Here is a 15,668-nt window from a genome sequence, read left to right on the forward strand (position 1 = left end):
AGGTGTTTCACTTTGCCGAACGAGGCACATATGCCAGTCAACGCCTGTGCCAACAGGACCCTTGTCCAACTAGTTCACTAGAATCACAAGCTATTCCACGTCACACTACACGAGTTTAAAAGCAACAAAGCCTCACAGACTGATCATCGCAACATGAAAGCGTTTATATTGCCATTTCGCGCAATGTAGTTGTTCAGAGTTGCTCTTCGTGTTTATAGGGTGTCCTGCTTCGTCATTTTGAGGACGACGTGCGGCCAGCAAGCTGGTGATGATAGTTGCATATTTTGACGGCAGTTGCAGTTTTTTGGCCTGGCTTCGAGACCATTATGCGAGAAATTTAAAAGCATAGAACCCACCGCTACAAAGAATTTCCCCAAGGCAACTTGTATCTGGAAACTTTTTTCTCTCCGTCGTCGACACGCTGTGAGAGCTTTGCCAGAGGGCGTATGCTTCAGCTGACGGTTGGCAGCTTGGCATTGAAGAAGAAACATCTCGTGGCCCGTGCGGCAGCCCCGCGATTCGCTGGCATTCTTCGAGAACGCAGACGGCCCTGGTCCTGGGACGATGCTTCCTGACAACGACGCCTGGAGCAACCAGGAGGACGACGGCGTAGCGCCTACCCAGTCGCAGACTCATGCGTCGCCCAAGACGCCGCCTACGCCCCCAAGCTCCGGCACGCCAGGCTTGACTTCAATGGCGGACTCCCCGAGGTTCGTTTCGCCCGCCTCCCATGGCGGTTATCTTCTCTTGCTTCATCATAGCGCTCGACAGGGCCTTTCGAATTACATACGAGGTGACACTTGTCGCTTTCTACTGGTTCCTAACTACCTATTTCCCTAACATCATGAACAACACAAATGTAGGCCCCGGGCGCTACTTTCAGGGTCGTGGATACTGTTTGCGAAAAAAATCTCTGCCGTTTAAGTGCACAGGCATGGTCCGTAACAGGAAATGTTGAACGCTCTCAAGCAGCACAAGTATTCAGCCCAGTATTGGAAATGGATGCTTTAAATGTTGTCCTTTGTAGGGCCGGCCTCTTCCAATACATTTCCCATATTGGGCCAATTACGTTTGCTGCCTGGGACCTCAGCCAAGGTAACAATGGAAGAATTGTTCTGGTTTTTAACCAACAGGAGTGCAACCTATATAAGAGAGGATTTTATCAGCATGCGAGAACAAACAGTATGAACTCACGTCTACTTTTCCTTGTGTCCATCCGCACATTCAGAGGCGAAGGACCTCGCACAGCCATCCAGCCAACGAGTGCGACGAACACTTGAGAGTGATTTGGTAGAGACGAAGTCCTCGTGATGGCTGACTGACGCAATCTCTTTTCTTCCAGATCGGTCCAGACGACCCATCGAAGAGACAGCGTCGTGTCACTTGAGACTTGGGAGCCTGATCCAAGCCGCAACTCGCAGCAGATTGCCCACCGGGCAGCTTTTCCCGGAGTGAGCAACCCAAGCAGCGAAAACTACACCAGCAATCCAATAGCCTTGGCCAAGGAAGACCCCGGTGACATGAGCACGCTCCTCGGCAACGGTCCGTTTCAGCTGCTCATCCTTTTCTTCGCCCAAGTCGCCTCTGCGCTCCTCACGATCCATCACTTATCCATGCGCCTTTTCCTGGCTCCCGTGGACCACTGGTGTCGGCCTCCACTGGGGTACGCGCTCTCCTCGGACATCTGGAAAAACACGAGCATCCCCATTATGCCCGACGGTAGCTACAGCAAGTGTACCATGTACCATCCAACGGCACACAGTGCAAATGGCAGCAAGGTTGAAGTACCTTGCACTGACTGGATATACGACCTTACTCCTGGAAAGAAAACGGTGGTCAGTGAGTGGAACCTCGTTTGTGATCGGGCCTGGTATGTCTGCATCGCTTTCCTTTACAACCGGCTGGGCGCCATCTTGGTCGTTCCGTTCTCAGGACAAATCTCGGATCGAATCGGTCGGCAACCCGTTATCTGCACCTGCATTATCGTCGCCGTCGCCTCGGCCGGAGCATCAGTTGTCGCGAAGACGTTCCTCACGTTTGTCGTGTCCTGCATGCTACTGGCAGCATCGCTGAGCATCGTGAAGCTGCTGTTAATCGTGGTCCTCTTCGAGAACTCAGGCGAGGGCTACCGGGATTTCTACGTCTGCCTCGCAAATTTGGGTGCCATATACGGAGGGATCGTGGTTGCAGCCACGGACTACTACGCCACGGAGCGGATCATGCTGAACGTTATCGTGTTCGTGCTGACCATGCTCCTGACGTCTGCCTACTGTTTCGTCGATGAGTCTGTCAGCTGGCTCCTGGTGTATCGGGACTACGATCGAGCTGAGAACGTCATCCAGCAGGCATCAGCACGCAATCGACAGCCACACGCGGGGCACTACATCTTCGGTAGCAACTCGACTGGATACCGGCCTACCAGCCAGCTGGACATAAACTTCGCCACATTCGTGGCAACTCACGAGCTACGGTGCCGCACGGCCATTCTGTCCTGGATCCTGCTGAGCCTGCTCGTGGTCCAGTACGGCTTGTGTAGCACCAGCCAGGAGGTGAAGACATTCCGTGAAAAGACTGCACTGGTGCTGATGAGGTCCTGCTCCTGCCCTCTCGCCTGGAAGCTGCTGCGCGACTTCCCGCGCAAAAGTGCCCTGTCCATGGCGCTTCCGGTCACCTGCTGCTTAGCCTGCCTGCAGACCGTGGTCAAGGGCATGGAGGTGCATACCGTCACCTGGATCCTGGAGGAGATCGTGATCACTTCAATCGTAGGGGAAGCCATCGTCGTCTACGTCTTCACGCTCGAGCTTTTCCCGACGGTGATTCGTGGCATGGGCGCTTCCATCGTCTACTTCTTCGGCCAGCTTGCCGTGATGGTAGCGCCCTACCTCGTACTGCTGTCGTCCCGCCTTCATCCACAAGTGGCGAGCGTTGTCTTCAACGCGCTGCTGCTCAGCGCCCTCGGCATTCTTCAATTCCTGCCTGAAACCAAGGAGAGGAAGCTGCCGAAAACTATGGACGACCTCCTGCCTTGAAAACACAACACGCGCCTGCGATTACGGCTGTCGCAGGTGCAAGGGGGCGCCGCGTCGCCCTGTGTGGACACGCGCTGCTCCGTTTATAGCCATCTTAATAGCCGACGTATTTCGTCCTTTACGCCATCGCAAATTGTGTCCGCATAAAAGTGTGATTCTTCTGCAAAGCATAATTGATGAATAAATTTAATTTTTATGTGCCCTACACGTTTCCATCAAATCCTTTGGCGCACTCTTGATGACATCTTTTTTCTTCTACTTCCATGAGAAAGTGAAACTAGCCTTAAACTTAGCCAGTGAACTCATGCGTTGTCACAATAATGGCGCAGCGAATTCAGATTTCATCCGGACTTCCAAACGATTGTATGGCATTGAACGAAGGCGAACAATGCAACGTACTCGTTGACGAATGGTGTAGTTGGGCAACGTACATTTCAACAAAAAATGGCGCTGCTAATCTTTATACAATGCTTTGCTGTTTTAATTTCGACCGCGTATTTCCCCAAAGCCACGTGGTACTTTCCATTAGAGGCATACATGAAAGGATCGCAATCAAAATTAGAACAAAAATTAAAATAAAGTACCTTATGCCACAACCCTTAGGAAACACTTCGGCAACTTGCAACATCGTCCCCGCCCTTGTCGAAAATGAACGGCCAAGGCTGAAGCATTGAAGTAAAATGCTTAGAGGCCGAAGCTTCCAGGAAACCGAAAAAGCTCAAATGTGTGATTAAATCAGCGCAGCAAACACTGCAAGCTAAATTCGCAGGGGTACGAACTATTTCATTTGTGTGGTTAGCTGCTTGCGATTATCCGCCTTCAGCAGTGAAATCTAAGGCACTAAGTATATTTCAGCAGCTAAATATGGATAGCTTGAGTAACGTTTTGGTGCCCGGTTGTTTGTGCATTTTTCTCACATGGCTTTGTGCTTTCAAGCCATTTTCAATAATTACAACGCGCACTACTAAGACACAAACAGCGAACAGTGCAAATGAAGGAATGCCAAGCCAAATAAGTGATGAAATGAACTTAGGCGAACAGGACCCGCATTGACGCGAGCACACAAGCGATTAACTGTTAGGGAAAGAGTCAGTTTAAAAAAATAAACGGTAAAGTAGTAGTGGGTAACGAACATTCCTGTGGTAAGGTAAACACCGGAAATGTTATCTGATTAGGTCTGGAGCAGTAGAGAGCGAGATAAATAGGATTGCATTTCTTGTGCAATTGGTTTAAACTGTAATACTGGGAATATGAAAGTGATCACGCTGTCCTGACACTTTATAAGCACAGGTGACGGTGGGCCTAAACAGCCCCATATTCTTGATAGTCGCGCCATGAGAATTCCATGTCTGTAATTGAGACAAAAAGCTTCGGTTCCTTCTGTAATGACCTTGACGTAATAACCACCAAAGCGAAAAGTTGAGACTACGAGTCAGAGCCTCTTGATGCTTGCACAAACCTTGAGACCTTTCAGTGGGACGACGTTTTCGGATGTCAATTCCTTCAAGGCGAGCCGCACCAGCGACGTCGAATGCGCAGGAATGGTTAAACTTCCGAAGTTTTCAGTAGCTCTAAGGTTAACACTGTGGTATGTGGGATTTATCGCACATTGAAAACGGAGGAATGCCTCTGTTCTGATACAGCCGACAGCTGTGAACATGTATTCCAGCAGGCACTGAAGTGGATTCATCAGCACGTCCGCGTTATGAGATGATCAGAAACGTTGCGCGGTTGACGCCTGCGATTTGAGACGTTGGGACGTAGAGGTGACGTTTCGAATGCTGACGTCTTTAGCAATTGAACAGCGGATCAAAACTGTGGCCTGAAATGCGTATATGCAGCTTCTGGATGTAAGGTGACTGTGGCGCTGAGAAACATCTCTGGGGACAGCTATTAAATTCGACTACCATCTTCGATGATTCTGCGGATCAGGCGACCTCAAGAAGTGAGTTTGCTCACTTCTAGTGAGGCGAAAGTTTCGCAATTCAGCTAGAATTTCCTCAGAGAGAGCTCCATGGTGCGCAGAGTGGCTTCATTGAAAACAGGTCGCACTGGCATAACAGCCTGCGCTGCCCAGACGTCACTTCGATTGCCCACTGCGCATGAAAAACCATCGACCACAACCCCAGGAGAAGCAGCAAAAGGAACCTTTGTTGTCACCTATATAACTCTCTCAGGCGCGCACCAGACAGCTCTCATCCCAACGCTGTGCCCTAAACGACGCTTTCACGCAGACGCACACTGTGCGTGGCTTTGGCAGAGCGCGGATGTTCAGGTGTCAGTATATTTGTCGGGAAAATGGCGTAGACTAGATAAGGTCTGCGCTTAGGGTGCCCTAATCCCACCGGACCAGGAAGTTTTCTTTTTAGCTCTTTTCCCTGTCCATTCTAGTCTTCGTCCCTGGCTTCGATGCACCTTAGCTGCATGCCCTAATCGCAGCTCCCCCATGCGCTCACTCAGTTGAATGACGCGGCGCGCATATTTCCAAGGTAACATACAACGCTATTTAAAAAAAAAAAACTTCGTTTAAAGCTTCTGCACAGACGTCATGGATTGTCCGTACTGCAGCTGTATGTGCCATGTTCATCTGCACCACCTAGTTTGGCATGGCTCAGAGTTCCGCAAGGGACGCGACAACATCGTCGCCAAGCATGGTTTTGCCACCGATGGCGAGGAATTTCGTGCATTGACCAGAACCGGGACGAACGGAATCTGGGAAGATATTGGCATATATGCTAAGTGGTGCAGCAACTTGACCGCCCAAGCCGTCCCCCAAGTATCAATTGGTCCCTACTTTTTGCTACCCTAACAACCCGATTTCCCAACAAAAGGCTTCGAGAGCCCTTTCAAAATAAATAGCTGATTCATTCAATCGCCACAAAAGCAAAAGGCGGTATTCAAGCCTTAGAGAATTGTGACGAAAATAAGCGAGCAGGCAACTGTGCACAGTTCAAAAACTAACCACATACTTTGCGACCTCCTGAAGAGTCCAAGGACCAAGGCGAGCAGTCGTAGTAGGCTTGAGACATGCTTAAACGTGCTGACGGACCTGTGTCCGCGTGTGTTGCAGGGCCGAAAACGCTGGACACTTGGAGTAATCAAGGTGCGGCGTTCTTCAGGGCACCTGCCGATAAACATAAGTTGAAGCAAGGTTAGCACTACCTTTTGCCTCATCACTGTAATTAGACTTAATGCAGTCACAACGAAGTTTTTTCACGCTCCAAACAAAGCGCAAAAGCCCCCCCCCCCCCCCCCCCAGTATTGGAGGGCACAAGTTTCGCCTTAAGGCTATGACGGTAACGCGTTAATGGGTTAATTCGCATATATGAGGAACTGGTCGTTCTCTACTTTTGTATTCTCAGATCCGTAGCAATCCTCATACCATTCCTCCTACCAGTCCTCATACCAGTCCTCATACCAGTCCTCATACCTGGTGCAGTTGTGCAGCGGCTAAGCGAAGCGCCTCTGTACTGCGTGGTAGCTACTGCTACCGGTGGAGCTTGTGCTACGCACGTTGCTCCTCCCGAGGAACTTCTCGCAACCAATCAATAATATAACTGTCAGCTGCAACGGTGGGCAGTTTCGTCGCGATCCGGTGCGCAGGTTGAGATGATGCGACAAGGTCGCGTGGCCTAGGTGGCCCACCTACCGTCTCGGTCGCCTTTATGAGGATTTTTTTGCTGGGTTTATCGCTCACGGCCACCAACGCCGACGACGACGCCGGTTCTTCTGCGACACTGCCTCTTTAAGGCTTTCGCGTTAAAACATGAAACACAAGCTTCAAACTGTGCGCGTACGGATAAATGACCTAAAAAAAGTAACGATCGCGGGTCTGCGCTCTGTGCTTGCTGTCTCCCTTATTCAGATAGCGCAGTCACTGGGAATATCGGTACCTTTTTATAACCAGTAGCAGGAGAATGCTTATATTCACTAGCGGGCAAGGCGACCAAGGGCTCACGTACCATTGCCCTAAAAGAGAGCATATTATGTGTCGATATACATGGTGCGCTGTAGACGTGAACACTCGTGACAGGGATGGATTTGAGGGCAACTCACACACGGAAAATAAGGGAAGGGGTTTCGTTACATTTCTACAGTCCGCTTTTTGAAATTACTTTCGCGCAAAAGGATTAGGTGGCAGGATAAAGTCTGGTTTGGTTTATGGGGTTCAACGTCCCAAAGCGACTAGGGCTATGAGAGACACGGTAGTGGAGGGCTCCGGAAATTTCGACCACCTGGGGTTCTTTTACGTGCACTGACATCGCAAAGTACACGGGCCTCTATATTTTTTCCTCCAAAGAAATTCAGCCGCCGCGGCAGGGATCGAACACGCGTCTTTCGGGTCAGCAGCCGAGCACCATAACCACTGGGCAACCGCGGCGCATGGTAAAGTCTACCCGAGGTAGAAAGAGCAGCGCGAAGATGATTGCCTTGCGCGCACTGGGCATTCGCGGTGAACAATCGCGCCTGCTGAATGCATTGCGCCAAGCCAGAGTAAGTGCTCCTCTCTACTGTGTGGTCTGGAGGCGGTATATACCAAAAACGCTAGTTAAAGAGAGCAGCGACGAGCCTTCGCATAAAGGTTAATGCAATGCTGCGATTTCGTGATCCTTGCATTAGTTTCCTCTGGCTCTACATGTATGCGCGATGTTATGCTATGTCCGCCGCAGTGGTTGACAGGTTGGAGAGCTCGTCCACTGATCCGGCTTACCCGGATTGCAGCCCGACCACGTTCGCCGCGTTTCGATGGCGCGCAATGCAAAAGGCGTCCGTGTGCAGTGCGTTGCCAGTGCATATTAAAGATCCCCAGGTGCTCTAAACTATTCCGGAGCCTTCGACTACAACACCCCTGTCTCCCTCTACTTCCACACCCACTTTCCTCCTTTCCCTTACGGTGCGGTTGAGCTATCCGCTGAGAAGTGAGACAGTTTCTGCGCCATTTCCTTTCCTCGAGAAGCACTAATATATGCTGTTGTTATATATCGCCAGATTTGACTCTCTTTGGAAAAATTGCGTACGATTATGTCACTTCCTAATGCGAAATTTGAGCTCAGTTCATCAGCTGTTTCAGCTTTTCGACAGACCGAGGCAAAGAATTCAAGCGACATGTATGTACAGGGTCGTCCACTCTTAGAACACGCTAGCGCATGGCAGCACTCTTCAGAGGGCCACCGCGTGCGACACAGTCGCTCATCGCAGAAAAGTGGCGCAGAAGGTGTACCTGGACATGGTGCTTCGCGTCATCTGCCACTTCGCTTCGATGCGCAGCCGATTTGGACGCAGTGACCCTCCAAAGAGCACGGCCATGCGCTAGCGTGTTCTAACTAAGAGTGGACGACCCTGTGCAATTACAGAGATCTTTTTATTTTTCACACATGTTATTTCTTCAAGATACACTCCACTAACAGTTCTTTATTGTCATGAAGGAAGCTTTGTGGAGAAATAGATGGATGTATGATCGACTTGTTGCACTAATGCCTGGTTCCAAAAGACTAGGTCTATGCAAGTATTTCGCGAGGTTGCCACAGCTGTGGGAGGCGTTACGAGCGAGAGGAACGGGAAGTTCTCCCGCATAAGTGGTAAGAAATTCCTGTTTGTCCTTATATCTGCATTAAAGTCCCCACCCACCCTGCCACCAAGGCAGGTGGAAGTTAATGATTGATCGCGAGAGTTCGCTAGCCGTTGTCAGCGATATCGCATGCAATCACATTTCACTATCCTCACGTACCTATAAGTGCGATTCAGGCGTCCATTGCCCAACGGAGCCAGTTACGCGCACTTTTTTCCTTAAAATTGTCGGAGTGTAAAACGTTGTCAACGCCAACGCCAATGAACACAACGAACGCCGACGGCCTATGGCTTCAGCGCCGCGTTTCTGACACAACTTTGTCAATGCCAATGCATGCAGACCACATCTGCCACTACCGCCACGTAGCTTAAAGCACGATTAAGGTGTCCACTGTTCCAAGAGGGCAGTTCTGCACGTTCACTCTGGTTCAGGTGTCCACCGAGATATGTGAGACAGACACTGAGTCTTTCCTCAAAAACCATTTTACCAATTTCACCCTCTACTTTCCAACTCCCTCTCCATTGCTTTCCCAGCTTAAAGCGCGATTGAGGTGTACACTTCTGGTGGACACCTTAGCAGGAAGTTTGCAGCCTGCAACTAGAATATCTTGAAACCTTTGCAGCCAATTACTGCCGAATGTTCGCGCTTCTGTCGTCGGCGGCACGTGAGAGTTCCGATTGCGCGGCATTCCCTATTCCATCTGCCACATGTAGAGCGCCGAGCCTTACCCGCTTGCACCCAAGCATCCATTGGATAGGGAGGAATGCACTGGGGTATCTGGGTGTCTGTTACAGCCGGCGTCGTCGCTTATGCGGACGCGGTTGTTGTGACGCGCGCCTGTTCTTTCATCACATCTTTCAACTCTCCTCTTTCTGCACGTGGCAGCGATTGTGGCTCAGCTGAGCCAGCGTTCAGGCCCGGGCAATTTTCTTTTAAGGCGAAAGCCTTTAGTGCCTAATCGTTGTCGACAGAAGGTTGTTGACAGAAGGCTGTCGACAGAAGGTTGTAAGCAGAAGTCTCACACTTTTCTAGTCAGAGCACAAAAAAACCTTTGTGGACGTTGGGATTTCAACCACCATCCTTCCGTTCCTCAGCCGAGCGTGCTCATGGCTACGCTACTTCCTGCCAACGAATACGTAGTTCTCCTTTTCTAGGACGCTGGAGATTGCAGAAAGGCGTCAAATCAGACGGATGCCTCCCAAAAGCCCTCCAGTGCCTGCAGCATTTAAAATTCCCAAATAAGTGTGCACTTAATTAACATCTTAACCGCACATCAGTGACACCAGCAGCAACACCGCGCATAAGGCTTTCGCCTCACCACGCTTTAGGACAACAAAATGCCCGCCTGAATTTTTCATCCTTCCTTCAGTCGCAACAGCGGTAACAACATTGAGACCTAGCGCTGACATACTTTTTTCAAAACGATCGAGCTATTTACGCGGCGAATGTCAGCGCAGCTTCAATTTCCTAAAATACCCTTCCGTTTGATCCGGAGCGCGTTAGAGAATTCGCGCGTCTCAGCCGCTACGTGCACAGCACAGACAGCTCCATTCAGTTATCGAAATATTCAGACAGTTTGCAGTGCACAGCGCTGTTCCTACCAATCAGTGAGGGAGAAGAATCTCACTATGGGGAGAGCTGCTCCATCCCGCATGTTACACCATAGCCCGTCTCGACATGGCGGCGCAGTCGCGTCCAGTACAGGCCTGATCACTCCTGATTCGGCTGTCGGCATTTTTGTCCCTCCCTTCTGCCTGCTGTGAGGCCCTTCTCCGCCTAGCTGTTCGAGCTGGTTGGGGATGGGCCGTATTTTTGTCGCCCGCATCTGTTCGCCATCATCGCCCTGGTTGTAACTGTGGCCGCAGCTGGCACAGTTGTGTAGCGGAAAATAACGCCTGTGCATCATGCGATGTCAGTGTAGAGTAAATAAGAAACTTATCTAAAGACCTCCCTTACGGCACCTCTGTCTCTTCTTTCAGTGTGCCCTTCATCCTCCCTTCCCTCACGACGCTGTTGTGGAGTCCATATAGAACCACATAGAAGTGACAGTTACTCCGCTGTTAATTTTACAAAACCCACCGCGGTGGCTCAAGTGGTTACTGCTCTCGGCTGCTGAGTCAGTGTGTACCCCGATGATAATGATGTAAACGTTTATTAAAGCTTTAGTTGAAGGGAAGGCTGATCGGGTCCCTAGTCCGGGACGCCGTTGGTGAAAGCCGCTGCCCGTGCTCTGGCGACGAGGGCTCGTTGTTCCTCCACGTCCGAGCTGGACAGGGCCGCCTCCCAGCCCTCCCGCGTTGGCTGATTTATGATCTCAATGCTGTCATTTTTCTGACAAGCCCATACCATGGGGTACAAGTTTGCCTGCTGGCCACAAAATTTGCACTGTGCCGAAAAGGACTCGGGCTCAATGGCGTGAAGCGTAGCTGGGTTATTGAAAGACATAGTTTGTAGCCTGCGAATGTGACATTCCTCTGATTTACTGATACCCTTAGCGGGCCTCGGGAGTGTCTGCCTTTCAAGGCGCAAATGTTGCAATATTTCTGAATATGTCGTTAGCGGAGAGGGGGAGCCAGAATCAGGAAAGGAGGACGTAGAAGGATGCCGGGGAAGAAAAGCTCGGGCCGAACTTCAACTCCCTGGTGACCTGGTACCCCAATAAAAACGCGGTCCTGTTATGCAGAAACGGTCCAATGGAGACGAAGCGCAAAAGGCATCCGTGTGTTGCGCGGTGACAGTGGGCGTTCTAGATCTCCAGATGGTCGAAACTATTTAGGAGCCCTCCACTACGGCACTCTTTCTCCTTCTCCTCTTTCACTCTCACCGTTGTGTCTTTCCTTAAGAAGTGGTTGAAGTATCCCGCGAGAAGTCAGTTGCTGCGACTTTCATTTCCTCAAAACCATACTGTCCCCTCAAATGCAATGTTCAATTTTCAGGTGGCACAGTTACTGCGTTTTTAGCTTTTCTGAAAAAAAGTTATCAATTCTTCCCCCTCTTTCTCAAATGAACCGTCGCGGTGGTTCAGTGATTAAAGTACTCGACTGCTTAGACGGAGTACCCAAGTTCAAATCCGGCCTCGGCAGCCGGATTTAGATGGATGCGACATGCAAAAGGTGGTGCATGTGTGCTGTTCGACGTGATTATCATCACCATTCAGCGTGACCACACCCACAGCAAGAGAGACCTCCCTCATATCCAATTAACCCTGTAGTGCGCTAACTGCAGCCTCCCTATTCCTGAAAACTTATCCACCTACTAACTTTCTGACGCCCTCTGCGATGTCAGTGCACGCTAAAGATTCCCAGCTGAACAAAATTATTCTGCCTACCTCCTTTGCGACACCTCTTGCACTCTTCCTTCCATTCCCACCCCCCCTGTCTTCTCACAAGGCGTGGTTGAGGTGTCCATGGGGAGCAGCTAAAAGTGTATTTCATTTCCTCGAAACAAATTTTTCAAACGGACGTTAGATTTCAGGAAATGAAAATCGACGGCGAACCCGTCCGTGGCGAGAGCGTTTCGATGGAGGGGAAACGCATAGGTTCCCGCGTGCTGCACGATGTCAGTGCGTGTTCAAGATCCCTAGGTGGTCGAAACTATTCTTGAGACCTCCCCTACGGCACCTCTTTCTCTCATCTTTCGCTCCCCCTTTACCCTTTCCCAAACGGCGCGTTTCGGGTGCCCAGCGAGGTATGAGAGACAGATACTGCGCCATTTACTGTCGTTAAAACCAATTTATTTAATATCATTAAATCGACATTAGGGTCTCCACTCAGACTCGGACGTTTACGGTGCCTTTCCTTTCCCCATAATCTAATTTGCTTCCCTCCATCATTCCCGATAGGGTTGCGAACCTTTCCGTGGCAGTGTGCAGTGCGACATCAGTTCACGCAATAGACCGCAGGAGAACTAAACCCCGAGACCTCCACGACGCCGTCTCTCCATCTCGTCCTTTTATTCCTTCCTCTATACCTTCCAGTGTGGTGCGGTTCAGGTGTCCGCAGCATGCTTCGATGGCTCAGCGGTTAGCGCGATTGGCTACTGAGCAGGACTGCCAGCGTTCGAACCCGGCCGGAGCGGCCTTGTTTCGATGGAAGCGCAATGCAAAAGGCTCCCGCATGCTGTGTGATGTCAGTGCACGTTAAAGATCCCTAGGTGGTCGCCGCAGTGGCTCAGTGGTTATGGCGCTCGACTGCTGACTCGAAAGACGCGGGTTCGATCCCGTCGGCGACGGACGAATTTAAATGGAGGCGAAATTCTAGAGAACCGTGTACTGTACATTTCAGTGCACGTTAAAGACCCCAGGTGGTAGAAATTTCCGGAGCACTCTACTACGGTGTCCCTCACAGACTGAGTTGCTTTGCGACATTAAACCCCATAAACAATACCCCAAACCAGGTGGTCGGAATTATTCCGGAGACCTCCACTAGGCACCCCTTTTCTTCTTTCACTCCCACCTGCACCCCTTTTCTTCTTTCACTCCCACCATCCTCCCTTCTCTTACGGCGCGGTTCAGGTGTCCACCGAGATATATCAGAGATACTGCGCCATTTGCTTTCCTCAAAAATCATTTTACCAATTTACCGCCGCAGTGACGCGCGCTCGTCTACCGAGCCGCAGTATCCGGGTTCGAACAAGAACGCGGCGGGCGCGTTTTGATGGAGGCAGAACGCAAATGATGCTGACCTTTGTACCACATGGTGTGGGCCTGCCAGTACAATACACATATAGCCGTTTTAAGTAAGCCAACTAGGGAGGGCTTGGTGATGGCCCTGTCCAGCTCGGACCTCAAGGCCCAGCGACCCCTGGTGCAGAGAGCACAGGCAGCGGCGGCGGTGAATTGCGTCCCGGAATAGCAATTGCCACCCACCGCAACGACCATCCCATCCCCCTTTCCTAATTCAGTACACTGCTATCTGGAAACCTCCACTACGGCCCCTCTTTCTTCCGTTCTTCTATCACTCCCTCCATTAATCCTTCCTTTAAGGCGCGGTTCGGGTTACCACCGAGATATGTGAGACAAATGCTGTGCCATTCCTTTCCTCAAAAAAATGGCTGAGGCTTAGCTGAGGTTAAGCCTATATAGTCAGATGCGAAGCATATTGATGGCTAGGCTTGGTAATACATGGCTTTCCTTGGTTGACGTTCATCCCGCTCTTCATTGGTCTCTGTGGCACGCTGAAGCTTTCGCTTCTCGTTCAAATCAGCCCTGCTTTTAGGTGGCATCCCAACACCTGGCCGCCTCGTAAGTGGCCGGAGAGTTGTTGTTGTTGTGACTGAGAGAAGGATGAAAAGGAAATTGCACGGGCCTGCTACTGGCTCTAGCCAAGCCACCACCGCTGCCAACGTGCAGATAGAGCAGAGGTAAGAGATCAGAGGAAAGAGAAAAAGGCAAGAAAAGACACGCGTCGCAGCAACAACTGCGTCCGCCGGAGCAGACGCTGCTGAAAAAATCAGATAAGCGGCCGAAGCCGCGCTCGCCGAAGCGTGCCCGGAGAGCGAGGCAAGCTCAGCTTTATACCGCTGCTGTAGCGTCACGTGGTCAGCTGCAGCGCCTCTGATGTGGAGCCTCCACCGCCGCGGCCGACCGCGCGAGCCGGCAGCCCATCTCTCCTCTGCTGTGACGTCATGTCACGTGGTCAGCCGCCGCGCCTCTGATGTGGAGACTCCACCGCAGCGGCCGACACCATGTGACAACATGACGTCACAGCAGAGGAGAGATGGGCTGCCGACCGCGCGAGCCGGCAGCCCATCTCTCCTCTGCTGTGACGTCATGTTGTCACATGGTGTCAGGTGGTCACGCTCAAGGTCAATGGTAGCTCCACCGCCGCGCTCGACGGGCTGTAGTGTAGCTCTAGTAATATGCTTCGCATAAAACCAATTTAATTTAACTTCCCTCACGGCGTGATTCGGGTGTCCACCACGATACGTGTGACAGTCACTGCGCCACTTAATTTCCGCAAAAACCAAAAAAAACAACGGCGCGTGAGCTGCCGTCATTACGTAACGCGCGTGCTGGCGATACGGGTTCCGCATAGGGACCAGCATGGCCACTAACCGGCTCCGGTCGCGCAGTTCGTCTTCAAGGGCAGGATCCACACAATTTTCTTCGCTGGGCTTGGAACCCGTTAAAGAGTGCTATGAAGCAAATCCGAACAAGCAAGCAGTTCCAACAAGCAATTTTTTGTTCGCGCGAAAGTCCTCATGGACCGCAGAGGCTCGTTGGACTGAGAAAAGAAAACTACAATTGTTCATGAACCAGTTGTACAGGGGAACGGAATGTGACAGCATTAGTAATTTAAACGTGTTAAAAAGATTATTAGGTTACCCCTTAGCTAAAAACCGACATGCTGCAGCCAAGCTAGCTACCGGTCATGGCGAATGCGGACGGCGGGTTCCGGCAAGTGGCGTCTGCACTGAGATATAGCGGCATTATAAGGCACAGCAAAGAAAGACAGGCGGCTAATCCTGTTCCCCAATACTCTTCAGCTGTACCACTGCACGCCTCGGCGACAGGATCGGGATCGTTTGGAGGCCACCGTTAATTTTAAATGACTTGTAATTTGCAGAGTTCCTGAAGAAAAACTTGAATTACAAGGTCCTGAAGCCACGTTTGGGATCTGAGAGACGGCATAGTCGAAGGCTCCGGTGGAATTTAGGCCAACTGGTGCTTAACTTGCGCCGTCTTCGCACGGCACAGGTGAGTTTAGTATTGCATGGTAAGGTTGCTCTCCTCTGAAGCCATGGCAATTCGACTTCTGGTCAGACAAGGAAAATGGCCACTCACCTCCAACAAAGACGACACGTGAGTTCATTCTGAAAAACGCCAGCACTTAGAGGAACTTTGACTCTCGAACGATGGTTTGTTCTTGCCTTGCAAAAAGTGAGGACACGTCAGACGCCTGAGGCGCGCGCCCATTGGAGCGCCTCTCCACAGAACAACAAGCGCAGCACGAGCTGCACACTGGTCCTGCCATCTAACGAATTGAGGCGACACCGCAGAAAGGCGACTGCTTGCCTTGCAAGCGACTAGAGGGCGTCAGTGGCATTGAATCCTTCGCTTTCGAAAAACT

The 15,668-nt window shown here is 51.0% G+C and overlaps 1 protein-coding gene and 1 pseudogene across 2 annotated transcripts in view; one reads left to right on the forward strand and one right to left on the reverse strand.

Moving 5' to 3' along the window:
- The window catches only part of LOC149370320 (uncharacterized), a 58,450-nt pseudogene extending 42,931 nt beyond the window's left edge, over positions 1-15,519 (reverse strand). The window contains exons 1-3 of the transcript XR_016291184.1: positions 15,383-15,519; positions 5,999-6,153; positions 1,195-1,684 (exon numbers count right to left, since the gene is read on the reverse strand). The product of XR_016291184.1 is annotated as an uncharacterized LOC149370320 (transcript). The remainder of the gene's footprint in view (positions 1-1,194; positions 1,685-5,998; positions 6,154-15,382) is intronic.
- Positions 1,390-3,059, forward strand: LOC149370321 (organic cation/carnitine transporter 2-like). The gene has a single exon (XM_089583079.1). It carries the CDS (start codon positions 1,521-1,523, stop codon positions 3,027-3,029), a length of 1,509 nt encoding a protein of 502 aa, XP_089439205.1. The 5' UTR covers positions 1,390-1,520; the 3' UTR covers positions 3,030-3,059.
- Positions 15,520-15,668: the final 149 nt, after the last annotated feature.

The sequence above is a fragment of the Amblyomma mixtum genome, chromosome 1, assembly GCF_055824585.1.
Source record: "Amblyomma mixtum isolate Tamu chromosome 1, ASM5582458v1, whole genome shotgun sequence".
Lineage (NCBI taxonomy): Eukaryota > Metazoa > Arthropoda > Arachnida > Ixodida > Ixodidae > Amblyomma > Amblyomma mixtum.

Excerpts from the sequence above, each read along its gene's own strand:
- LOC149370321 (XM_089583079.1), top strand. The coding sequence starts at position 1,521 with ATGAGCACGCTCCTCGGCAACGGTCCGTTTCAGCTGCTCATCCTTTTC.